A 27821-nucleotide genomic window follows, 5' to 3' on the forward strand; every position below is an offset into this window, starting at 1 on the left:
CGCCCATCTATAAACAGTAAAATAGGTATAGACAACAGAAATAAAAGATTTTTACATTACAGGGGAATATTAAAAGTGATACCTGAGGTCAGTGTGTTTCTGCTAAGAACCAGATGCAAATACAAGACTTGTCTTCTGGTGCATGAAAAGCAAGTACAGCTCTGTTGACTAGAAACATAATTAAAGTGAGTAACACAGCAAAAGGGGTGTGGAAAATGAGTGAAGCAAGGCTCTGACAATAACTGAATCAGAACTCACAATTCAAGCATCCATAGGCATTTTCTACAGTGAAAATAACTACAAAGGAATGTCTGTTTCTACAGCCTCAGGAAACTCAGACCTACCTGGATCCCTCTAACAAGTGTCTTGCATCTTGTCTTCCTTTTACTCAGAAGTCACTGACAGGAGAGACCCCAGAAATACCTTTCAGTAAGGATTTGCTGAGAAGCATTTCAAGGAAACATCAAGTTCTAAGTCATGCAGCTTGTCAGATACTTGGCACTAGACATTGCGACCTTGGAACATGAATTGAAAGTAAAATGTCACATACCTTGGCAAATTTTTATGCATACATCTTGTAGGACAGCTCCTGTGTTCTTCCACAAAAACCCACAGAACAAAAAGGTGCTGGAGGGAACTCTTTCAGAAGTCAATGTGAACAAAGCATCACCCTGTGTACTGGCCTTTCCAAAATGCAGCAAACATTCAGCAATAGCTGCTGGTTCCTCTCAGGTATTGAGCATTTCAAAATGTATCAGCGATACAGGTGAACAGCTGTTACACTTCTGGAACAAGATCTTGTTACGTGCATATTTCAAGTTTATATAGATTTATTCCCTTATGAAAATAGCCATTATAAGTGATTTGAGACATGTTTCTAGACCCTCATACCCTTGTTCCATAGAATACATAAATCCAAGTAGGAGGCAAGATTCACTTAGGAATAGTATCCTAGAAACATTCACATTTTATTTTTCTTAGTCTGAAAAGAGCCACGTTTCTAGCTAATGTCACAAACACAAATTCCTCCTACAAAACCACAGCATGTACCTGTAAATGAAAGAAGCCCCAATTCACACCAAAATAGCAAGAGCTCAGAAAACATTGCACCTCAGCTTTCTCTGAGTATTTGCAAATATTTAGAAGAGATTTATTCTGTACAGGACACAAGCTTTGCACTTTACCAAAGAAAGGAGCAAGGCATAAATGTTTCCAGCCTTTGACTGTGCAACGAGATCGGGTGCAGAGGCTGTAGGATGGAACAGCAGCTCGAAGCAGTTGAGTCCAAGGTCTATTTGTGTAGACTTCTTGTGCTTTCTGGTGCAAATAAAACTCAAGTAGAAATGGTTCTACAAAGGTATATTGCAAAATTAAATAGTCCTGTTAAATTAAATTGTCCTGTTAATAACTACGAGGGTAATTTTTTCCCCAATCAGTACCTGAGTTGGAAGATTTAGAATAAACAATAAATATTATTAATTAGTCTTTCCCATCACACTTGACAAACCAGCATGAAAGGAAACAAATCATTTGTGGAGTGAAAAAGATCTGCCCTACTGAAAGGAACAAACAACCCATGAAGAGCATTTTTCATGGAACAGCAGCCCAGTAATAATTCCCCATTTATTAAGGTCAAAGAATTAGCTACTCAAATGGAGGACAGCAGCTTTTCATCATCCCCTGTGATTTACACTTTTACAGTGTTGGCTCTAGTAAGCCAATTTCCATCCAGGAATTGTGAGCATTATCCAGTGTTTCATGTGGTAGACCTACAATTCTTATTCAGTTCTTATCCATCCCTGTTCCAGAAGTTGTCAAGCATGGGAAGATGTTCAACAAGCAGCTGTGCATATCTGAAACTACTTCAATTATAAAAACAAAAAGGTCAATACAGAAACACAACAGAATGCCAAGCTAAGAGGTCTACATTAAGCAGAAGTCTACAAACTCAGATGCTTAACAGAATTTCCTCATTTGTTTAGTCACCTTCAGTGTTCTAGGCTGGCTGTTTAATATGCACCTATTTTGTGAGGAACCAAAGAGCCTATGAGGTTTCTACTTTTGTAATTTGAAAGCCACATTATTTTAAGTAAGTAGATAAAGCAAGTTTGTATCTGAATGGTCACAACCTTCAGAGTACTGCTGCAGTGTCTGTGCAAACCTGTTGTGATGCTAAACGTGTTTGAAAGTCTGCCTTGGCACTGTTGCACCAGGTACACTGGGCTGTACCACCTATTCTCACCATCTTCCTCTTCCTCCCTTCCACACCAGCAGCTGGGAAAGACAGCTGCTGAGAATCTGGGATCTGCGAGAGCCAGGTTCATGCTCTCATGAACCTGGAATGGTAACTGAGCCACTGTTTCAGAAGGGAAACATTCAAACACCATCACCCATCAGTACAGAAAAGTCAGTTTACACTGAATTCCCAGACAAATCCATTAAGTGTTTTTCTTCTAAACAAAAAACAGTCTGTGCAAATCTGATGTCTTATTGACAGCTTCAACACTAAGATAGAAGGCAAAGCCATGTTTCTTTCCACAGCATATCAAGAATACTTTAATAACCAGTAAGATTCAGATCAGCTTTAATCAAAGCATAAGGAGCTGTGTATTTAAGCAAGAATAACTTGTATTCAAATAATCATTACTGATGTCAAATTAACGTTCTGAGTCATTACCCTTGAAATGTCAGTGAGCAGAGCATGTCATTCACACATCCATGATCTACATCAGCACACAGCCTCAGAAGGACAACACAATCAGTGTTCACTTGTCAACATGAAGTCCTGTTTCTTTTTCAAGTAAAACATTCAGTAAACACTTCAGCATTTTGTTTGATTTGAAATTATGGTACGGCAGGATGGGATTTTATCCATGTGATACTGAAAAACACAACAACTTTTAAGGGTTTTTTTTAAACAATCAACTGGATTCATAGGAGTCAGCTGAAATTAAACACGCCAAAGATCTTCCCAGAAGCTACTGCCTTGCAGTTGCCTTTTTATGAACAGAAATTTCATTACATAGTAAAACCCTTAAATTTATCAATGTGGGATAGGCACCACATGTGATCAGAACAAATGAATTCTCACTCAACTTTCAAGAGAACTTTCTTTTGCTCTTACAGCCGCAATCCAGATCCCAGATTATATCTATATATGAAAATTCAAGCTGGAACAAGGCAGTTCTTCACAAACCCCATCCATTTTTTGGGAGTATACTGAACAAAAGATTGCCTGTATCTTGCAATGTAAGAACAGTGCAACAAAATCTTTTATTGCTGACCAGGAAACAGTTTCACGTGATTAAAACAAACACTTGTGCCCTTGTTCAAAAACAGTCAGATAATTAAGAAGTATCAGACACTAATCATGTCCATACAGTTTAAGTCTGCTTCCTTGTGTACAAACACAAGAAAAACAAATCACTATTTTTCTGCAAAACTAAGCCTTATTCACTGTGAGACTTTTTTGAGTGAAATGAAGGCAATGATTCTGGTACAGTAAATCGCTTCTCATGAAGTTATCTTAGTAAGAAGAAAGTTCTGCAGGTATGTCTAAAAACTGTTAGCAAATATACACAAGGAGGCAGGATTGATGAGAAGCTACACATAACCTTAGATTTACAGCCTTACTACTGCAACTCCGCAAAATACAAAATGATTTTGTAGGAAAAATTATTAAATAAAACATCTTTTACATGGTTGCAAGTGCATAGTTTACAAGTTCAGCCTTGTCTGCCTGTTGTCAGTTTTACAGCAAAGAGGGACAATGCCTTGACAGATGACAAATACAGGATAAGCCCTTTATCATGTTCCACTTTTATTGAACATTTTCTGCAAATGCAGATTACAACCTTGGTTTAGGTTGCACGCATCAACTTAAGCCATAATAAATCAGTGTTTCTGAAATCCAAATTCTAGTGGTAAGGGTTAGGTAGTGGTCAATTTCTGTAGTTAGAGAAATTACAACAGTGTAAGTGTCACTCATAAAAGCAGTATGGTGCAAGAGGCTCTTTGGTGCCAAAAAACTGTCAGTGATGCATTAATGAATGCTACTGAGTAAAAAGCAATCTAATTTACAACTCCTCCTCGCAGTGCTAGAGAAACATTGAAGGACACTGGAGACCCCCACACCTTGAGCAGTCTGCGAAGAAATATCACCATTACAGAAAAGCTGTATAAAAATCAATGACAAAAGACTTAAATCAGAAGGTATATCCTATCTTTCATCCTGAAATACAGGTCAGGTACGGCCCAGCTCTACAGCAGGCATATTAAATAATCAGATTTAAAGTGATCTACACATTGAGACCTGAAAGATCACTGCCTTAATCTCACACCCATTTATATGGGCATTTATGTGGCAATGTACTTGCATCATCTAAATCTTCAGTAGCGCCTAAAGAACAAACTGCCTTCACGCCAGCATGCACCCGGAACAGCCATATGGCAAATACCTAGAAGGATGTAGAAACCCCAGATTTCAAGTGAAGCCTAAGAAATCCTAAAGAAACTCACAATTCGTATCTCTACTGACTCGTGACTTTTTAAACCAGCTGAGTGTAACAAAACCACAGACTTACTTGTGAGGTTTTCCCAAACTACAATGTATAGGCCGATCCTCGCGTAGATATACACATATGTACAAAATGTATAGAAAAACAAGAGTCCTGTAGGCAAGAGACCTATCTTGGGTGGAAAGACACTACAGATACCATAAAGGAGAAAAGGAGATAAAGGGCCAATTCTGCCAGCACGAGCACTCGTGGTTCCACACTAACCTCAGTCATTATTGCATGCATTAGGTGCCCAGAGTCACAAGTACCTCTGGTGCAGCTGAGCCAACTGACTAAACTGCTCTTCCAGTACATCTCACTCTCAACCGGATCTAAAAGTCAAGGTACTACTTCACACGTCAATAAAAGAGGAGGAAAGAAAACCCTCATGTGATTTGCTACAGCAACAAGTGTAGTTATTTGCACAACCTGGCTGGGGTTAACACAACTGCAAATCTCCATTTCAAAACAGACTACTCTACCTTGCAACACCTGCACGGCCAGAAACAGAGAAGAGAAAATACACAGCTTCTCAGACACTCACTTAGAACTACCATCTCTAAAAACCAAATTTTCTGTTTCTTTTAAAATGCAAGTTTGCTGCACTGAGCTACCACTGCCAATCCTACTCTTTCCCTTCCAACCGTGCCTGCCTCAGCATTCCAGATGACAGCTGAGGCATTTGCACCCTCTAGCTGTCACAGGGAGGACACATTACTTATATCTAACTTACATTCATTTTCAACTTCAAATTTATTGAGGCAGTTTATATCAATGTATCCATAAAATAATTCAGAAATAACCCAAGTATACCATTTAAACATCTTCATGATTTATCCATTTACACACTCAGTACACAAACAACCCAGCCTCTGTACAAGTTCATCACATGCAAACCATCCATAAAGACAAAAACTTTAATTAAAAATAAGTCACAACTCAGTGTACTGTTTCAACTGCATCTCCATTTACCAAATGGCACATTGAATATTCTCTAAAATAAGATGTTTTTAACAATCTTGTTAAAAAATTCTTGGGCAAAATATTTCTAGACTTAAAAAACATCAAGATTTTTCAAAACACTCAAGATACTATACAACTTATAATAACCTTGAAATAGGTTTACAAGGTTGTTAACCAAGGTATTTACATACCAAATAATGTAAAGCAAAAAATTTGTATTTCTAATGACAAAAAGGTGATGCATTAAAGATTTATGAAATTAAAATTAAGGCTCTTTGTTATAGTTCTTTATGTAACTTTACATAATAGCCAACTTTGGAAATGTCAGTCTTGCACATTCTTGTCAATCTACTGCATTTAAAGCAGTAGGGTATATTAAGTATTACTTTGAATAATTACATTGCTACTTCTATGTTTGAGCATGCTTTTGAAACACTGTAATTATGAAATATTTACAATGTGTAGCCTTCAAACTTTATGTAAAAGCCCAAGTATGACTGTCTGATTTGAATACAAACAACATACTTGTAAAAACACTTTTACTTCTCAAAATTAAATGTAAACTACTAGAGTTTTAACAAGCAAACCAGCTCTGAAAAGTTTCAACGTGTGCCTGAATGTGGACAGTAAAAGTTATGTGAAATTTCTCAGACAGTACTGTTTTTCATTTCACACTGAACTGTTCATTGTATCAGCTGTTTTCTGTAAGCATGTAGAAAAATTAAATATTTTTTTAAAAAATTATTCCAAGACCTACATATACTTTGAGCTATGTCCATTGGTTTCTTGAAAACTCAATACTGTCTCGCAGGTTGTAGTGATTGGTCCACAGTTTATTTCAGGATGTGTGTTCAACTAAAAGCAACTCCCTGTTTTTCAACGTCATTTCTCTTAAAAGCACAATGATATAAAACACTGAAGACAAAACCAAAAAAAAAAAAAAAAAAAAAAAAAAAAAAAAGGAATGGTAACCTCAAGATCAAATTCATTAGCCATTTCTCCTACTATATCAAAATTTGTAGTCAGAATTGTCTTTATTGACTTTATTTTTAATTTTTGTACACAAAGAAAAACATGTTCATATCCATCATGAACAAAAACTTAAAAAGGCAGAACTAGAAGACATTTGTGTCCTTCACCAAAGCAAAGCTGTGCTAAAGGTTCCAAACATTTCCATTTTTAAAATAAATATTTTCTTTTTTTTCATTGTCTACATTCCAGTCTTCAGAATGTCACTGGAAACTGCAGCCTATCATGAAATACACACTTTTAAACAGAGTCCCAGCTCACTGCGTTTGGTAGCTTGCCATACCATATCCAGCTTGGTTAGGTATTACAGGAGCACCTTGTCCCTGGGCAGGTTGAGCACCAAATCCACCCATCCAGGCAGCAGATGGAGATTGGCTTAAAAAGAAACAGGATGGTTAAAAAAAGTGGGAAAAAGCAACTTAAAAAAAATTATATATAAAAACATACTTCCTACACAACTACTTGTATCAAAATAGAACAATTTCTTCTTTTTAATGAGTAATTCAGGTTAAGCTCTACAACATGTGATTCCTGAAAATATCATGAGCTTTTTAAGAACAAAGGAGAAAAAAAACCCCACAAACCTTGGGTACCAGTTGGATATGACATCTGCCTCCCAAGGCATGACAACACACATAGGTGGCTGGAACTCAACATCAGTGATGCAGAAATGCAATAAATACCCAATACCTTATGGGCATGAACACCAGTAACAGGTCTATCAGGCCTTAATATGTTTAACTGGCACCAGACAATGAAGAACTAGGCAAACAAGTTATTTCAAAATTATGTTAAAACATAGAGTTCTTTTGAAGACTTCACTCTTCAAGAGATCCATTATTAAAAGCCCACCCAAATTCGGAAACTGCACAAGTTCAAGGGTCTGTGTTCCTTCTCTCCCTGTAGGCAAATATCCAGGCTCCTGGCTCAGACTCACCACCTCAAGTCAGAACCCAGAACAGACTTAGATACCAGACAAGACCACCACCCAAAACTTTTCCACACTGGGTAGTCTTTGTGCCTCTATCACACACAAAATGTGCCATCAGGTACAAGTCTGAGTGACTCACCCCAGTACCTGCTCATGGCAAGCACTGAACATAAACTTTAAGCACACAGGAGTCCCCCTAAAATTTGAAACCTTGTACAGTCCTTGACCCAAATGAGCCTGAAACTTAAGCTACAGCATTCTTGGAATATTATAAAAAAATTAAATATAATTACTCACTCTACTCCAAAACCCTGTTGATTCCATGCTTGGCCATACATTCCATATGATGGTACTTGCCACCCATTAGCCATATATTGCCCATACTGTTGTGGATTTCCATATACTTGGCTCCATTGTCCCCACTGACTGTAATCCACCTGCAGAAAGAATAATCCATTGTACTTCAGGTTCTAGAGATGGTTTATTTTGCATTTGTGCTGCTGAAGGCAAAGTTTTGGCTATATCACTCAGAGAGCTAAAACAAGCAATAACAAGATCTGAAAAATAAGATGTCACTATGACTTAATTAGATCCTTGTACTGGAAAATTTATTTGTGTGTGCTTGAAACCCCAAAGACTATTTGGTTGGACAGCCACCTAATCTGCAGTTAGCAAAACAGCAAGAATTAAAATTACCTCAAAGTTTCTCCCTATCTTGGATCATATCCAGAAGACAGTAACAGATATTCCATCAAAATCACTAGCCCAATTTGATGAACTGGAACATAACTGAGACAGAACATGGAATTTCATAAGAACTCCACCACAAAATTTAGCCATTATAACTGGGAAGTCATTACAGGTATAAACACAATTGCTTTTGGAATACAAAGAAAAGGTTAGGTACAGTTACCTGTTGGAAGTTTTTAGTCATATCAGGGGATTCTTTACCCCAATAACATTTAACAACGTGTCCTTCAATTGTGGTTCCATTAACTGAAACAATAGCATGTGCTGCACTTTCATGGGTTGAAAACCTAAAAAATGTAAAAACAAACTAATGTTATGTTTTACAGTACTTCCACCTGATTACTTAAAAAACAGTGACTCCATACATACAGGAAATCCAGAGAAAAACATCTGCTTTCACCAACATTCATCTTCTCAGGTAAAAATGTTGGTGGCCCCTTTTACAAGTTCCAAATTATTCTATGAATATATGGTGGCAGCTTTTATTGTATCAGGACAAGTTCAATCAAGTGAAATTACAGAGAAACGAAGTGTTACTACATGCACAGACCCAGAGATTTTGCCTTCTCTGTCCATACCTGACAAATGAGTAACCTTTTTCTGGAAACACCCTTATTTCCATAATCTGTCCAAACGGTGAAAAAGTCTGTCTCATAAGCTGATCTACAACATAAGATGTTGTTGAATTAGTAACCATCCCAGTGTCCAAAAAGTTTCAGTAATAAAAAATAAGAGAACATTTCATACCTGTTAGTCCCGACACAATTCCTCCACAGTACACAGTACAATTTTTTGGACTTGACTGATTTACTACATCTTCAAATCTCAACTGTTTTGTATTGTCTATAAAGAGAGAAGGCTGGTTTTCAGCAGTGGGCTGACAGTAACCTAGACACTTACCTCGTACACAAGCATGAATTTCACATTTAACAAACACATTATTAACAAACATTAAATATTTTATGACTATGTTGATACAACATACCAAAAAAAAAAATCAAATCAAGATCTGGAAGGCAAGCTAATATGTGATTTAAGTGACATGATTTTGGCTTATGTTTTATTCCCCCACTGAATAGTGAAAAGACAGCAAACACATCACAGCATGACATGAAGCTCTTACTTTCTTGTGTACTTTTGGGTGCTGGTGGTTTCCTTGTTGCCCAGTTAGTTCTGATCTGGCGGCCTCCCAACCACTGGCCTCCCATGTGTACAATAGCATTTTCTGCATCCTGAAGAGATTAAAACAGAGATTGTAGCACTTTCAAACAAAAATCATGTACAAATTTACCCCCAAGACTTGGTTATCAGTTAAGTCCACTGCCAAAACCAGTAACAGTACTAAGAAGAGTAAGAAATTCTGAACAATCATAGCAAGCAGACAAACATTAATTAACATGACAGCAACTTGTTACAGAGAAGGCTCTCAGAAGTGATCTAGCAAAAACTTCCTCCCACCCATTTTTTACACAGGATAAAAGCCAACTGTAATCACATATATACTGCCTGTATATATACATGTACACACATACACACAATTATATCATACACTATACAAACATCTGCATTAGAATGTTCAAAAGCTGTCCAAAAAAGTGGGAAGGTCACAGAGATGTCAGAAGCAATCACTGAAATAAAATAACTAGCACTAAATATTTCTTTTGCTTCCTGGAGGTGTGCAACAGATGCTTTGTAAGCTCTCTACATGTTAAAGTCATTGTATGAACACACATGTAAATTCAAGGCCCACTTTTTATCTTGAACATGAAACTGAAGACAATCTTTAAGTTCACAGTGTAAGCAGAAACATCTGGTAAGCAAGGGTAAGTTTGCTAACAGCTGCAAGAAGCAATTTGTCTCACAACTGCTTTGGAAGCAGACGGGTAGAGCAAACAGTTAGTGCACATTTGAAATGCTTTTCCAGGGGCACAAAGCTTAAGGAAAAAACTGCCAAGCACAAGGGACAAAGAAAATGTGGACAAGTTAAAGGTGAGCTGCTCCCAGCTAGAATTCTCATCTCGAATTCAGGACCTTGGTCTTTCTATGTTTTAAGTATATTGAATATCCATTTTGAAAACACAGAAATACAAGAATGAAATTACAAAAGATGACTCATAAGAAAAGAAGAACTCAATCTAAATGATAAAACCAAACCCTCAGACAATGAAACACCTCAACTGATTCAAGCACCCTTGGCTCCCTAAAACTTGTTAAATACATAATGAACTGAATGGGAAAGGCAACGCTCTCTGATGAATCTTGCTGCTATCCTGCTTGAGGATCATAGCTGAGACAAAAATGGAACAGAGCCCAAGCCATAACTGATCCAGTCCAATGCAGGAGTTCCATTTTCTCTTAACTGTGCTACACATTAAGGGTTCAGGCTGGAAGTCTAGGAGCATATCCCACTTCCCCAAATCCAGCAGAATGATACATTCTGAAATGCAGGCTTTAAAGTACCAGCTCAGGACTGTCACACCATAAGCCTACAGGTGCAGCTGCTGTAGGAATGAACAGCAATCAGGACATAAAATTTAGAGTACTTTTTAGTACTGTGTTTAGAATTCACCCATTAACTTTGAAGAATGAATGCTAATTTCAAATTGGAGTTTTTATGTCTCAGTCTAAAAAGAATCCAGTAACTTTAATTCCATGACTGTTACAGTTCCCCCCTGGTCACAGGAACCAAACAACTGTATGATAAGGGAAGAGGGGTACAAAGAAATAACAGCTATTCCTTCCTTTTTCAGCTGTAAAACAGAACAAAGAAAGTGAAACTGGAAAAACACACTAAATCAAGGCATTCAATTGCAGTAGCTTATGGCATTGGCAAATCTGAAGAAATTAATTTTTTTTCTGATTATGACATCTCCAGGTAACTGTTACAGAACATCAAAAGAGATCTGACATGTAGGACTTCTGACCACCCAAACAGGTTTATATGCCTAAAATCCTGAAACTGTGAATTTTTCCTATGCAAAATATTTAAGGAAAATGATTCACAGTTTCCCCACGTTGTCCTAAACATACATCCAGCTCCTGTACATGTAAATTTGTTTCCCTGGGTGAAGTCTAATAAACAGCAAATACATAAACAGGCAAAACTAAAAATGGAAAATCGGAACTATTTTAAACCTGCATTGTGATTACTCACCAGTTTGTTATAAAAAGATACAAAACCATAGCCTTTTGACTTTCCAGTTGCCATATCTTTAACTACCCGTGCATCCCTGTGAAAAGAAGCACAGCTATATGAGGGTAGTATTGATAACCTGCAAAATAAAAACTAAAAGGAACCACACACACTGTATTGTGAGCATAATTTTTTCTTATAAATTCAGTTAGCCCTAAAACTACAGTCATTCCTGAACTCTCCCTATTGCTTCTTTACCTGTTAGAAAAAAGCAGTAGGACAAAAAAAATAACATGTAATAAACATGCAACCTATGCACATAACCTATACTGGCTATAACTAGAATGTTCAAATTTGAAGTATAAGAGAAACAAAGTTTCCTTTTCTAATATTCTATTGGCTAGGGTCCTCTAAGGTTTACTGTTCTATAAATTACTGTAACAATTCTATCTAATTTACCATGCATTTTCTAAATAGTTAAATGTCTTCTGCCTAGTGATACAAAATATATGAAATATTAAAAAAATCGAAAAAGAGGAAAAAATAGGAATTAAAAGGCATACATGGCCTGTTAACAGATTTCTTTATTTTTCTTGGTCAATTCTCTACCATCATTTTGGAGTTTGGGTAGCTGTAAATTTTGAAAAATTGACATTTTCAGAAATTTAAGAAAGGAGAATAAAACTAACAACAATGCTAAGCACACCAGTACGAAAACAACAAATTTACACAGAAATTTTAGTGAGTAAGTTAAAATGATTGGAAATATAGAACTGCACTGAATATAGAATGTTAAAATGTAAATACTAAAATATGTATATATAAATAATGTATAATAAGAATAAATAGAAATGAGAAAAAATCTACAACTGAGTTCCAGTGTGCACAGTTCCTTGCAGTTAGCCTTCAAGATCCTGTCCATTCTTATGAGCAATTCTGCAAAATAACCAGAATGCTATTACTTTTAATTGTGACTTGGACTTTAGAAAAACTGCAGGTCTCAGGTATAAATATAGATTGAGAAACAGAAACCTGAATTATTCTTTTTAAATTGATTTTTAAAACAGTACTACTTACCACATTAAGAGACAAAAAGCAAAGTAAACAAAACAGCAGAGGTAAGAAATAAGATTTATGATTCATTTAAAAATATGCGTACAGAACAAGAGAAAAATAAGAATTTTGTTCTTAGAAATATATTCCTGTAAAGTAGTACAAAAACCTTCATGTGCAACTTTGATTTTTATAAAGATAAACTGATAAAAGATTAACAGACTTTTTTGTAGCAGTACTCTTTAGGACACATGTACTTTAGCACTCTCAAGAATTTTGTAATGTTAAATATGTTCAATTAGAACACCAGGTGATTTAGGATCACCTGAATTGTCCAAGAGAAGTTTAAAGAAACATTCTCTTAACTGGCAGAAATGTGCACATATTGTAAAGCCACCATTCTTTCATTTAAGATATTATAATTGTAATTCATCCCATTATCATCCAAAAAACCAGATTTCATTCTCATAAGTATTAGCTTTTTCAAAACATTCCCAAGTTATTACTAGCTGCTTTATAGAATTATATTTCATTTGCCCAGTTTTCCACACTGCCTATGAAATGCAGCAAAAATGCACATAAAACACACCCAAGATACAATATATACCAGTTGTCAAGTCACTACTCTGTACACATTCTCAACAGCAAAAAATCACACTTAGAGCATTAATTAAATTTTAATAAAAGGTTGAAGGACATTAGCATATAAATTAGGTTAAAAGCACATTGCTTTCAGCAAACCAGAGCACAATTACATTACTGTATTTACATTGTGAAACACACTGAGATACAACCCCTCTTTACTACCCACCCACCCACCACAAGGAAATGAACAGTAGAAAAATTATTTCAATAGATAAAAAATAACATTTCAACTTAGAAACACATTTTCACTAACACATTTTCTGACTGATAATGGAAATGTTTATGATGATACTTACGATATTTTACCAAAAGGAGCAAATGCTGACTTGATGTCTTCTGTTGTTATTTCTGGACTTAAATCCCCAACGAACACATGGAAGTGATCTGAAAATAAATAATTTACTAATCAAATATTTAACTGCTATCTAAAGTTTCAACTCCTGAGAAAGTGATGCTCTGCACACAGCTCTGGGAACCAGGAACGCTCAGGATTCCATGTGAAGAGCAGCAGCAATTTAATCTGTCCACTCCGGTTTCCCCAGTTGTAAAGCAGAAACAGAAGAATTAGTTTGCAAAATTCTATTAAACACTAGATGGGAAGGAGAGAAGTTATGTTTAAATGCATTTATGATAAATTATTACCACTTGGTGAAGTATTTGTGCAGAAGTGATACTGTGGCATTACATTACTTACTGGATGTATCTTTTTTCTGGCTACTTGGTGTTGTTGCCCAGTTTACTTTGACCTCCTGAAAACAAGTATAAGATTTAGTATAAATTCACAAAATTCTTACATTTTATAAGTTCATTCAAGGGTGGGTTACAACTGTCAACATTTAGAAATCATCATTTAATATAAAACACCATCATACATACAAGATCACAAATAATACATTTCCTAAACAAGACTTACTTTTTTAATATCAATACTTTAAAAAGATTATTCTATCAATATTTAATCTTGGTAAAACATCTTCAACGGTTTTATCAATATTTTCACGCAAATCTATATTCTTTATATCTAAGATTACCAGGTAAGCAACTTACCTTTCCCAAAATTTTTCTCCCATTCATAGCAGCTAATGCAGCAGCTGCATCTCTGTGTTCATAAAATTCCACAAAGCAATAAGGGTCATTGCTTGTATGCTGCAAAACAGAAAATCCAACAGAAGAGTTGACCCTTCTGCTATCGGGTTGCTGAGAAGAAAATCCAGGAAAATATATTACTTACAGCTAGAAACTTTCAGAATGATTTGCATCAGATTTATGAAATAGCCTTTGACATTACACTTAAATGCAAGAATTCTTAAGATGGATTTTTTATTAAAGGTCTAGCAGTTTCTGAAGGATACCTTGCTCTGAATGAGGACTGAAGTTTACTGAACTAAAAATAACTGATCATAAAAGTGATCTGCAAACTGGATGGAAAGGGGGGGGAAAAGGGGGAAGAATGGAGAGAAGAAAAAACTGCTTCATGCATATACTCAAAGCTAGAAAGGTTTACTCCCCAGACACATTTTCACCAATTTTCTCTTGCCCTACTTAAGAAGTCTTTCCTTTTATTTGACTGAAAACCACCCGCAGGCAGCAACCCGGAACCTGCACAGTGTCAGTCTCAAGTTAAAAATGCCATAGCAAACAACTGGGAAATAACCTTTTAAGAGAACTCCAAATAGTTTGACTGAGGGAAAAGGATACTAATCAATTGACTGTTAACTCTGTTAACCTTGAGTACAACCTGTTTTTGTAGGACGGCCTAACAAATCACCTTTAAAAATACTCACTGACAGAGGTCACTGAAGTAATAACTGTACCAGAGTATAAAGTGCAAAGAACAGAAGAGTTTTCTGAAAAGCTGATCAAGTGGAAAGGATGTTGAGAATGCCAACTTGAACACTGGATTTGATCACCTCCAGGATGTAATGAGTACAAAAACTCTAACCAAAATGTTTCCATTAACTATTCAGCATGCGCATGGACCAAAATGATAAAATATAATTCTATAAACACTAATACTACTCTAAACAAGTTATTTCTCACATGGAAAAGGAAGGTTCTAGCAAAGAGGAACTGTCCTGGCATCAGTATTTTCACTGTCTCACAACTTCCCCCAGCGCAGGTAGAACACAGCTGTAGCCTTTTCCAGCATTCCTGTTTAACTTCTGACAACCTGCACACACTTACACTGATAAACAATTCTAATCCTTCCCCCTAAAAATGGATTGTACAGCTTAAACATAGTTCTGTCTACTTGTGGAGCTGTGAAGATGCAACAGTTGAATGGATCATAAGGCCTTTATACACCAAAAATGGTCTTGGAGTCTCCCAAACACTGTCACTACCTGAGGACTCTGATGCACAATGAACAGATGAGAAAAAATGCACCTGAGATCACAAAAAAAGTTTCAGTCACAAAGTTATCTACAAGCACACTCACTCACCTCAGATGCCCCAAAAAAGAAAGCCTTAATTCACCCCTCCTCCCACACTACTTTGGGAAACCAATTTAAGGCTTCTTTAGGAAATTTGGTGTAGTTTATGCTTCAGCTGAAGTGCAGCCTTACTTTTAGATTGTAGAGAGGTCTTCTTTAGCACTGAGAACTTGTCTGAACATGAGAGGGATCTCTTTTGCAGACACCCAGATCTTTAGGTGTTCAAACTATCTACAGATACTGTGCCAGCAGCCTGAGTATTACACACCCCCAAAAGAAACACCTGAAATTTTTCAACACTTGATGTGTTCATGTCATATACTCTACAAAAGAAAAATAATGACTTGATACACCTGGCTAAAATGAAAAAAATCACAAGTTTTTAAAAGGTGATGGTGGTACTAACAATGGTAAGAGCCACCTAACCATGACACAGTCCCTAGGAGAGGTTAACCACACACTGTAGAAGGATGGACACCATGGACAGGTCCTGTGACAGTCTAGAATCCCACCTGCACTTCTGTGACTGCTTACCGGCAGGTGCTGAGGTCAGCCCAGTGCAGTCACCTCTGTGGGACTGAATACAGCTGCCAGCAATGTTTGTTTATCTATTTGTTTCATGAAGATGTCTCACTTATGGAAAGATCTTAAAACCACAAAGCCTCACCAAGATAAAAATGTTGGAATTTCTCATCTGATTCCCAAGAAACCAAACTGCTGCTAACAGCTCTCACCCAGCCAAAGGTGGGAGCAGCAGCACCTTATGTCTGTAGAGCACATGACAATCAAAGCTGTTTCTTCAGAGAAGAACTAAATCTGTGATCTGTCAGCCTTCTGTTATTTTTCTCCAATAAACTTAAAGCCAATCCAGCAGAGAAAAGTGTCACATGGGAAATTATTAGTCCAGACAAAGATGAGAGTCATTAAACAAGCAGCAAGTTGATGATAAGCTAAAAACAAAGAAATAAACAAGCTGTATGACACATTGAAAGGAGAAGAAGCCCACAGGGGAGTTTCTGGTAGCATTCCTAAAGAAGTCTGGTCACAAGACTTGCCTTTTAATACTGTCATGAACAATCCTGACAACAAACTAATGTAACTGTCCTCAAGAAATCTGTAATTACAAGTTAGTAAGAAGCATAAGATATAGTAAAAACTATGAAGAGAATACAGAAACCAGAGATGAAGGACCAAAACTTAAGCCTGGCTGAAGCTCAAATTAGTTCCTGCCTGCTCAAAGCTGACCAGTTACAAATGCAGAAGGAAGGAAAAATACCAGGGAGAGAGAAGCTTTGTAGGATGTGTCAAAAAGCTCACAGAAATGGCAGCCAACCATAAAGGTATCAGAGTACTTACAATGGAGATAAGAAAACATTAATACTTACCAACAGTCTGTGCAAAAGACTTTATCTGGAATACTATGGAAATTTTGTCACTTTGTTTCAAGGAAAAATTAATTTAAGAACAGACAGGTGCAGACAAGAACTATTTGTACTGGTGCAGACAAGAGGTATTTGAACTAGTGCAGAAAAAGCTGAGGAGGAGTCAAACTTATTTTGAAGGATTTCTTACTTTTCATCCATAGCAAAGAATCATTTATTCAAGAGGGACAAGAATTACTGAGGCTCATGTTCAAATAAAGTGAAAAATGTACAAACTAGCCATGAATAACACTTGAAATAATAAGGTTTCTGATCATCAGAACAATGGCATTCTGCAAAGAGGGGGCAACAATCTTTTAAACAAAGTGGAATCTCATCACCAGCTGACTAAAGCTATATCAGGGCTACAGGCAAAAGCACAGGATTGCACTCACCAGGATCTCTCCTGCAAAGAGTTATCCCCAGAGCCAAACACAATCAACCCAAAGAAACCCACTGCCAGTAATGTCAAAAGAAGCCCTCAGCTTCATTTGTTTTGGACAACTTAGGATAAAGTTACATTACATTTGCAACCCCCCAGATGTGGAAGGCCTTACCTCTGTTATCATTTTACAGCTTTTGCATGGTCCAATCTGGCTGAATAACTGAAGTATGAGAACCTCAGTCACATCTCTGGAGAGGTTTCCTACATAGCTACACAAGGAAACAAAAAACCAAGATTTTAAACCAGAAATTGTCATCTTTTAAAATATAATTATGGTTTTAAAAACTTAAACTATAAAGAACCTCATTTTAAAACACCTCAGGTATCTTAAAGACAATATTTACTAATTACTTCATAGTTTTAATGCAGTACTCATGTGGTTTCTGAATTATAACACTGGCCACACAACTGAGAAGTGAAGCTCAATGCAGACAACACTGGACACCCAGACCTAGTGCCAATCATTTCCTTGGCACAGAGATGTCAAAAGCACGAAGAACATTGCTCAAGAATGTTGTGCAGAACAAGCAACCAACTGGGCAATGATATTTTAAGTTTCACTTCCCACTGAGTATCTCATCAAAAATACTTCTGAATTTGGGTACAAACACACATCTAACTCCCATGAGCTCAGGAGCAGCTCTCGGACAAATTGTGCTGCCTTGCAAACAACCAACTCAACTTTTCTGTTTTCCTGAGCATTTGGAAAGCCAGCCCACTCAACAACAGACAAGGCAATTTATGCAGCATTCTGCCATAGGAATGCACTGTGCAGCATCCCTCTCAACAGCTCCCACCTTTGTAATACCCCCCAAAATTCTGGAAGTGCTATTTTAATATTACCCAGACTTCTTGATTGTTTTGTTAGTTTGTAAATCTTGAGAAATAATTCCAAGTTTTGAAATACTTAGCAAGTTGAGATGAGTCCTAGATTTAGCAGGTCACAATAATGGCTGAGAAAGTCAGGAACTGAAAACTAAATTCTTTTTAACAATGTGACTAATTTGTAATCAAATTGTAAACAAAGTGATCAGTTAAGAGAAAGGCTTGTCACAGCAACAGATGTCACAAGCCATCAGTAGAGGGACATTCCTCACCTTCACAAACAAGTCTGTCAAAGGCATAAAGAATTCAAGTGTAACCAATAAGATGAGCAGAACCTTCTGTGACTTAGAAGTCGAAAGAATATACATTTTACTCTGGTCAGTTACAGAATGTCATAAAACTGAAAACTCAAGTCAGCCTGACCTGTTAATACAGTGAACATAAATGTGAACAAGTTTTTCTTAGTGCTCACAGACAAATTATTTTGAGTTAACTAAAGGTATGCTCTGAAATTGCTCTGAGAGGCAACCCTTGAAAATTTTTCAAAAGCAAGTTGTGCTTGACAGCTGGACTTTCATCCGGATCAGCAAAATGAAAACGGACACTGTTTGTTTTCATTAGAACACCACACAACGTTATCAACAGATGCTTGTTTATGTTCTTCTCGGCAACTATGGGGCAATTCTGCACTTTCTCAGCAGGACTTCAATGCTACAAGATCCAGAGTGACTTTCTGAAGTACCACCTGAATAGAGAACATCCACTAAAATCCTTATTAACTATGTATGAATTAACAGAAGTCACTGACAGAAGCCTGGATTGTTATGAAGCTTTTCAGCAGGGAAGTTAAAAACCAGAGAACTCTAAGAGCCCTTACAGGACAAACTGTCCATCTCACTGACTTTTCAGTTCTATCCTGAAAACTTAGTAGTTAAACATTTATCCATACTTTTTTCTGAAATATTAACTAAATTTTTGTTAATCATTCACCAAGAATAAATTGTAAATCACTAATAGCTTTTAGTGGAAATATTAACCTTTGAAGATACTACTAAAATCAGATGGCAAGTGTATATCCCAGTAGGAATTCCAACATAAAGGGTCAGTTTATTGCTAGTACTGGTTCCCTCTCTATGCTGCAGAACAGTATTCATTAACACTGAGCCTTCACAGCACACTGATACAGTAACACTGATATGAAATTAACACATTATTTCTACTGCAAATCAGATACAGTAAGGAATACAATTAACACTAACAAAAAAACCCCAAGTATCATCCTCTTCTGCATAATATTAACATGTTTTTGGAAAACACAAGTCTGAAAATCAAGCTGGAAAATTCCTCTTGGTCTGACAAAAATTTTAAAAAGAAAAAAGGTCAGGGAAAGCCATTCCTCAGCAATCTATTCAACTAAGGTAAGAAAAGTTACACTAACTGCTAGAATATTTAAGACATACTAAGTGGTTTTTTGATACCACCATGCCTTCAACAAGAAAGTTTTGAGAATGTTGCTTCATAAACCTTAGCTATGAAACTGCATTTTCACAAACATCAGGACCACATTGACTGCTAGATTCAGATAGGATGTGAAATCCTACTGGTCCACTAATTCCCTAAATGTATCTGCTAAACACTGCCTTGGTGCACAATATCACCATTAGTCAGAGGCATTCCCACCCTTCCCAAGTTGCTAAAACTCAAATTTCAGTAATGCACCCACTGAGAACACTGCACAGTAAAGGTTCATGCAGCAAGGACAACACTCAGAGAGACCCAAATCTCAAACTAAATGGAAAATATGGAAATACAGCTCTCTACAAATTTGAAACAATATGCTAAAAAAGTAAGACTTGATGGTTAGTTCATGTCATTTAAGCAGACTGCAGTGACATCACCTCCTTCAGTACAGTTAGAAACTACTTGAATAAATGTTTTTATACAAGCAAACATCTTCAGTGTCAGTGTCTGAGTGCTACAGAACTAAAGAAATCAATATATTCACCACATTAGGAGCAGACACCTTACCTTTCTGGAAACACAAAACCTGGCTGAGCTAATGCTAATCACCCACTACACATGGCCAGCCTATGGTCACCTTCCCCCTTCCTAGCTCCATTTACACATGATGTAACACAACAGCAGCTTCTTTTCTACTCCATGAAATCAAAATTATCACAACCACACCCCAAGAAACCAGAAGACTCCTAACATGCTATTGTACTGTATTCCAACCTTTCTGGACTGATACATTCTAGAGGATGTACTATACAAACTTTTAAAAAATTATGAAACCCAGCAAGGCAGAAGCACTTACTAAACTTTTATAGGTGGTCTTGGATGATGTGACAGGGCAGCAAAAGTTTGCACACAGGCAATAGTGTTTGCTCCCTTCTGCAAGCCTGAAGCACTTAAACACCAATTAATAAGCAGCTACAAAAAACCCCCAACAACCCATAGACAGAGAGATGTCCTGACATACATTTTTATCTATTACACTTCTGAATGCTGCTGACAACACAAAGAATAACAAGCTACTTGAAATTCAGAGATGTTGTACAACTATCTAAGGAACACAAGAGGCATGTATCAGTCCATAATGAGTTTTGGAAATCAACTCTTTGGCTTGAGCAGCAAAACTCTCTTTTTGAAGGTAAACAGGTTTGTATTGCATCCTAGACAGGGAGGTAAGAAAGGGACATTTACAGCCACTACTTTGAGGTACACAAAACTCCTTTAAACTCTTTTTTCGAGGGAAGATAGTAAATCTGATTTCTCACTCACACAGGCACCACACAAGAAATGGCAGTTTCCATATTTAAAAGAGGAAATTATGATAAGCAATAAGGTAATTGATGTGCTCAAGAGCCCATGGAAACTCTAGCAACTCTGCCTAGTGCTTGTGAGCTACTGGAAATAAAACGACACCAAGAATAATCCACTATGCAGCCTCCTCCAGGAGACAACATTCCTGTACAGAGCTGAACTGAGAGGAAGCTCAAGAGAAGTGAACCCGGGTGAAGCTTTACTCCTGCACCTTATCCACATTCCAGACTTGGAATACAGCACAGCAAGGCTGATGAGATAGCAGCTGTAGGCATGCAGTGACTTCAGAGCAGTCCCTGAACACCTACAAATCACGCAAAACATTTCTAAAAACTTTAACAAGAATATACAACTTTGCAACTTTACTGGCTGCCTGTGAGAACTGATAACATTAGCAGCACATCAGGTTTCTGATAGTTTAGTTTTCACTTTGAAGTAAAAGCAGGACTTTGATACAGCCTGTGAAATCCAACAGTACTCACAGAGCTTTCAAGTGTCCTACTAAAACAAAAAACAACAAAAAAATCAGAAGCTCACAGCTCAGTTTAGGACCAGCTGAAAACTTACATCTGACAAATCATGAAGAAGGGCCCCCATTCCTGGACAGTTTTTTGGCAGAAAATATCTAAGGTTATTCTTCACATTTCTATAACATTAAGAAATAAAAATGCAAACAGTGTCGTCATTCTATATTAAGCTTCAGAAAATATTCTGAATTCTTAGTGGTTTATGACTGACCTGTCATGACTGGAATAAACATAACAGCCCTGTAAGGACTGCAAACTGGAACAATCCTTATTCTGAGCTGGTTAAGATGGACATCAATGTTACACTGGTAAGGTAGGTTTTGCTTTTTATAAGTAAAAAAAAAAATGGCTTGCAACTGTAAATAAAGAAAATTCTTTCCTAAGTTACAGATTTTGGATTTCATTTGTTCCTTCAGGAGTGAAAAACTAAGACATTCATAAAGTTCTGCTTACACTATCAATCAAGTGCTTTTGCACATGGTGAAATAGCCACTGAAACAATTTGTTCTTCACTTTCTCCCCCCTCCCCTTCCCCAAATACACCAAACATTGAAAACTTAGAAGTTCAACAAACAATATTTTTATTTGTTCTTCTTGGGGGACAGTGAGTTTTATTATGAGATCACAACTGCTCTATATGAAAAGCAGGGCTCAGGATAATAATCTTTAAAACACACCTTGCTATTCTAAATTTAAAGACATTTCAGATAAAAAGTAGGGACAAGAAGGTAAAATGTAGAAAATGCTACAGCAAAATTTTGGTCTTCCAAGCAAAAACCCTACAGATAATTACAGGAAAGTAACCCTTTGTGATTATGGTTACTACAGAACTACTAGGAAATTAATGTGCATGTTGTTTATTAGTTAAACAAATGAAACAGTCACACGTGTGCAATAAACCATTTGGGGCAGCTGTAGAGATGCTAGTTCAGACATCTTAGTACAATTTTTTTTTTTTCTTCTTAGTAACTAAGTGGGTTAAGTCAGGTCCTTGATGGATGTGTTCCTGGAAAGGACCCATGGCCAATGTGGTACCCAAACTTTTTAGCACTAAAAGAACATCTTAAACTTAATGGGACTCTAGCAGTTCTTAGAAAGAAAGAAAGAGAGCCAATAATGAAGAAAGGGGCCTTGAAAATAAAACTGAATAAACCACTGTGTGACTCTGCTCTTTTCCCTCCTCCTATTATAAAACAACACTCAAACCTAGGTCTGCTCTGAGGGCCAAGCAAACTCAGATATTTGGGTAACCAACACAAAAAGCATTTCAGATCTGCTTACTTAAAATATGCACCTCAGGGAGCAAGGACTAAGTACTTATACTACACTATAAACGAGTTTAAAGAACTTTTGCAGACCTAGAAAGGAGAAAAAACAAAATGCCTTGCGAAGCCTTAAATGCCAAGTCATCATTTTCATAGTGAGAACAGAATGATGAGATATTTTACTCTGTTTCAGTAGTTAATCTTTAGAGTGGCTTTCAGGACTATCTCGGAGAGTTTTTCTGAAGGCTACTGTCCTGAAAGCTAAATAGACAAAGATTTCATTTGCACAGTCCTGAGCTGTGTTTGTCATCTGGGCAGCACGAGCATGAGCCTGTCTTTCTTCCAGGGACAGCCCGAACGCTGCACCGCTCACAGAGCCCGAAACACCCTCTGGCAGCTGCTCTGCAAATCTGGGAACTGCTTAAAATCAGCAGCAGCACAAAATCCCTGCTCTCAAGTGCCCAACCACAAGCGCGAGCCTCCCTCGTTTAAGCCAACAGGACAAAGAAAATCCATCAAAACCACATCTGCAAAGCCGAAAAGAGCCCAGCAGCAACCCCAAAATGCTCAAAATTTCTATTTTCAAACAGAAAACGGATGACAGCCACCAAGTGACAAAACAGCGCGGAGAGACACGGCCAGCACACAGTTATTTCTTTCTGCTGGGCCCGATACCCTGTTATTGAACCACAGCGTGACACGCTGGAGGGAAGAGCGATCCCTCCCGCTTTCCCGGCGCTCCCCATCCCACCCACCGCCGGCAGAGCACAAAGAACTTTCCCACCGCCGTGCAGGGGGGGCCCGGGGGCGGCCTGTGCCCCCCGGGGAAGGCTTGGGACCCCCGCCTGCACCTCCAAACCTGCGGGGACGGGCCCCGGAGGCTCCAGGGATGGACCCCGTTACACGCCGGGTCCAGCCGCGGCCCGCCCGCGTTTTCCTTGGATGGGAGCAGCGCCGTCTCCGTGCGGGCCACGCTCCGCTCCCGCTCCCCCTGCCCGGACCCCGCTCCCGGCCCTGCCGCACACGCTCTGTCCCGCTCGGCCCCCTCCGCTCCCCCGGCACCCCCCGAGGCCCCGGCCCCGCTCCCCGGGAGCGCATCCCTGCCCCCGCCCCGCTCCGCCCCGGGCCCGCTGCCCACCCTGCTGCCCCCTCCCCACTCACAGGGTCCTGGGCTGCCCGTCGTCTTCCATGATGGTGGGCGAGCGCCGCTCTCCGCAGCCGCGCCCAGGGGCAGCGCCGGAGGGGCTCGGCGGCGCACGGAGGCGAAGGGAAGGTGAGGAGGGTGCGGGCGGCCCCGGCTCCCCCCGCTCCGCGTCGCCCCCGCGCCAGGTCCCGCGGCCGCAGATCCCGAGCGGGAGAGGGAAGCGGCACCACAAAATGGCGGCCGCCACCAGACGCTCAGGAAGCCGCGCTTTGCGCAGGCGCCGCCCCGCGCGCTCCCGGAGCCGCTTCTCCTTCCAGGCCCCGCGGGGCGCGATGGGGATCGTAGGCACGGCCGGGCATGGCGCGGCGGGGCCTCGCAGGCTACTGGGAGTTGTAGTTCACCTGCTCCCGCATAGAACACCGCGACACAGGGAAAGAACTACAGCTCCCAGCATGCCCGGTGGCAGCGGCGCCGCGGGGGCGCGCCCGGGCCGCCGCGATTGGCCGCCGGCAGCCCGGGAAGATTCGCTTCGTCTCGGTCCCGGTCCCGGTCCCGGTCCCGGGCCTCATCCCAGCTCCAGCCTCGGACCCACCGAGCGGGACGGGGGTGCCAAGGCTGCGCCGGAGCGCGGTGTCACCCTGTGCGGGGGACAAACGCCGCGCCCCGCTGTGCCCCGAGGCTCATCCCGGCCATTCCGCATGGCCGCGGCGGGCGGGCCCACCCCGGGACGTGTCACTGCGGGCAGCGACAGCCTCGGGAGGAGGATGGCCCGGCTGCGTGGGCTTGGAGCAGGCTGCCCTGTGTGTGGCAGGGGGTTATTTAAGGTCCCTTCCAGCCCAAAGCGCTCTGATCCTGTCATTCCCAAGAATTCCGATTTCATGTGCCACATTCGTGTGTGTGTACATGAGCACTGGGAAGATTAAAGGATGTGTGGGGTTTAGAGGGCTCACCGAGAGAGCCAAGGTAGGAATTGTCAGCGGGAAATGGATCAGGATAGCTCTGCACAGGCAGAGGATGAGCATCCTCACATGCAGCTCTCACTCTGGAATAAATCACAGGATAATCACAGCAGAATAATCACAACACTCTCACTCTGCAAAAAAATCCCTTTGTACACATATTGAATATTGAAGTACTCTTAAATACCTCCCCCTCTTCCCAAATAGTAATATCACAGAGAAAACTGCTTGTATAGTTATCAAACTCAGTATTTTCGTGCCTGCTGCTCTCACAGTAGTGTTTTCCTCTCTTTAATTTAAACATGCAAGACTGTTGCCAGGCACACATTTGTGACAGAAGTTTTTGTAGCACAAGGGTGCAGAGAGAGGTGGCTTAAAAACCTCTTATTTTTAAACTCCTCAAAATGTACTAAAACCAAAGCAGTTTGGATATGTAAGGAATTAGTGGAATACTCTAAGCATGGATTTTGAATAGCCACAGATCTGCAGGTAAGGAATCTCAGTGTCCAGCGGGCATCAAAGACATTTTTTGTTGGTCTACAGGCAGAAAATGCCAGGAATTCTCGGAGTGTTGTGACATTTTCCAGTGCCTGCAGCTCCAGGAGATGATGCAGCAGGACTGGTGTGAGACAATGGAGTTGTGGCACCCAGTTCTGACCAGCATCAGCATGTGCTGCACTGCCTGAACTGCCAAGCCCCTGGCAATGTATTTTTGTATAATGCAGCAATAAAAATAAAAAAATAAACTAAGGTTTGTTTCAGTTTCAGAGATACTCAAGGTCCCTGCAAAAAGTGGGTATAAATATATAAATTGCTTTATAAAGATAAAGCAATTATACACTGACTGAGTCTTCCCCCAGTGTGTACTGAGGGTGAAGTTTTTCCACTGGGTTTAGGATCTGCAGTATTCAGAGTGTTGGATAGCACTGATCTCAGGAGAAATTCTCTGGGGAAAAAAAACTCCACTGTGCAACTGTGCTTTCTCACTAACTAGTACATCTTTTGAGATTTGTTAATGGGGGGATCAGAGCCAGCCAACATGAGATTAGGAAAAGGCAAAACCTGCTTCTCCTTCTGTGAGAGGGAGAACACCTGGATGAGGAAAGGCTGTGGATTGTCTGTCTGGACTTTAGAAAAGAGTTTAACACCATTTCCCACAGCATCCTCCTGGAGAAACTGGCTCTCCTTGGATTGGACACTCTGTTTTACCCACACCACTCTGTGGGTAAAAATCTGGCTGGAAACTCAGAGAGTTGTCCAGGTGCTACAACAATACACAGTTTTTACTGGGTATTGACTCCAGCAAAGGAATTGTTTTGGACTTGCCTCTTGATTTATCTCTGTCAGAGAAGCTAATCTACTGAGAATTGTTAGCCTGCATAACTTTTTCTTAATTCCAAGTCTGGCAGCTCTGCTGTGGCAGTGAAATCTTGCAGAGATGGTTTCCTGACTGGTCTTCACTTCAGCTCTGAAATCAAAGCACTTCTAATTTTTTTTTTTTTTCCCTACAGAATCCACATTTTACAGATTTATGAAGAAAATCAAGACACAGGAAAGGTTTGAGTTTTTAATCATTACCCCAGGATACTGTAGGTCCACCTGGGAGGTAGCACAAGCAATGTAGAATTAGGAATAGGGATGTCCTGGGAGGTAGGAACCAGTGCTGCTCTGGCACTGCTGCTTCTCCAGAAGGGAGGAGGAAGGGATGGGAGAGGAGGGGAGGGGTCTGGGATCCGAGAGCATCTTTGAGGAACTGTTCTCACCCTGCAGGATGTGGGGCAGTGAGCTCAGAGCCCGGATGGGAAGCAGGCAGAAGGAAACTAGACTGAAATACATTTTATTGCTCTTCATCATCTTTACTTCAATGGCAAGAGGATTAGTCTTGATATCCAGCCTCTTTTAAATCTAATTACTTTGACTTTTTTCTTTCTTTACAGATCCAATTATCCTTCTGAAGAACAGGAGGTGCAGTGAGACTTGAAATAACTCTTCAAATATGGACAATTTCAAATGTGAAACAAAAATACCTGGGGCAAAATTTGGAGATCTCACAACTGCTACCCAGCCCCTGGTCAGACTGGCCAGATTCCTGTGAGCTAACTGGGGAGTAGGACAGAATTATGGAATACAACCAGGAAAGGAGCCTGAACTTAAACCATGTCCTGAAAACATGCTTTCCACTCCTGATCTTGATTTCTTTTATTTATTTTATATATTTATTCTCCCCCCAAACCTAATGCTTCATGTATTTAGTTTTACCTGACTTAGCTGGGAGGTTGACAAGGAAACAGGGCTAAAAGTCTGAGCTATTTGAATTTTGCAATACAGACACAGCCAAAGCTCTTCCCTCACACAAAACAGGTAGGTCAGAAAACCAGGCCTGGGTCAGGATGGGAGCTGAGCAAAGTAAACTAATTAAATAATAATTCATAAGTAAGCAGAAAAGGAATTGTCAAATAACTAAAACTTCCAAAAATGCGAAAACATGAAGAAGGATCAGTTTCCTGCATGAAAATACTCTTTTATATTGATATCAATTTCCTTTTACAAAGAGGAAGAAGTCTTACCTGTAGGTCAAAACCAGAAGAGTAATTTATCTTTTTTCATAGTTTATGAAGCACATCAACTCTTCCAAAAATCTGGTTGTAAAAATTGACAGCAACCAAAACAAAAGCCAAAAAACAAGTAAGAGCAAATTTCATTACAGATTTATGTTTCAGGGGAGCACCCTTTTTCTTAAAATTTCACCTAATTTCTCTGAGCTGAAAGTTTCTCATGTGGAAGTCTAACTTAATCAAGAAGCATCTCGAGCCTTTACACATGGAAAGGTCATTCCACCAAAAATAAACATAAAGACGCTGCCAGTCTACTGGAAGTTTAGTTCAAATGCCATCCACGATTTGTCATCTGTCAGCTT

General features: G+C 39.3%; 1 protein-coding gene across 4 annotated transcripts; it reads right to left on the reverse strand.

Annotated features, from left to right (window-relative positions):
• Positions 1 to 5290: 5290 nt before the first annotated feature.
• Positions 5291 to 24203, reverse strand: TIAL1 (TIA1 cytotoxic granule associated RNA binding protein like 1). 4 transcript variants are annotated; one of them, XM_059852061.1, is made up of 12 exons: positions 23963 to 24197; positions 17471 to 17567; positions 14108 to 14257; positions 13755 to 13809; positions 13357 to 13444; positions 11384 to 11459; positions 9353 to 9461; positions 8977 to 9072; positions 8808 to 8892; positions 8393 to 8516; positions 7777 to 7916; positions 5291 to 6923 (listed from the first exon to the last, which is right to left on the reverse strand). In XM_059852061.1, exons 1-12 carry the CDS (start codon positions 23989 to 23991, stop codon positions 6806 to 6808), a joined length of 1167 nt encoding a protein of 388 aa, XP_059708044.1. In that variant the 5' UTR covers positions 23992 to 24197; the 3' UTR covers positions 5291 to 6805. The 4 variants fall into 4 exon arrangements, with proteins under 4 accessions (XP_059708044.1, XP_059708045.1, XP_059708047.1 ...); XM_059852062.1 differs by having other exon boundaries at positions 14108 to 14206; positions 23963 to 24196; XM_059852063.1 differs by lacking the exon at positions 5291 to 6923 and adding an exon at positions 8176 to 8268 and having other exon boundaries at positions 7829 to 7916; positions 23963 to 24203.
• Positions 24204 to 27821: the final 3618 nt, after the last annotated feature.

The sequence above is a fragment of the Haemorhous mexicanus genome, chromosome 7, assembly GCF_027477595.1.
Source record: "Haemorhous mexicanus isolate bHaeMex1 chromosome 7, bHaeMex1.pri, whole genome shotgun sequence".
Taxonomy (NCBI): domain Eukaryota; kingdom Metazoa; phylum Chordata; class Aves; order Passeriformes; family Fringillidae; genus Haemorhous; species Haemorhous mexicanus.

Excerpts from the sequence above, each read along its gene's own strand:
- TIAL1 (XM_059852061.1), bottom strand. The coding sequence starts at position 23,991 with ATGGAAGACGACGGGCAGCCCAGGACCCT. Across the intron at positions 17,568-23,962 it reads GACGGGCAGCCCAGGACCCT|CTATGTAGGAAACCTCTCCA; the intron begins GTGAGTGGGGAG and ends TTCCTTGTGTAG. Across the intron at positions 11,460-13,356 it reads GCTCCTTTTGGTAAAATATC|GGATGCACGGGTAGTTAAAG; the intron begins GTAAGTATCATC and ends TTCTTTTCACAG.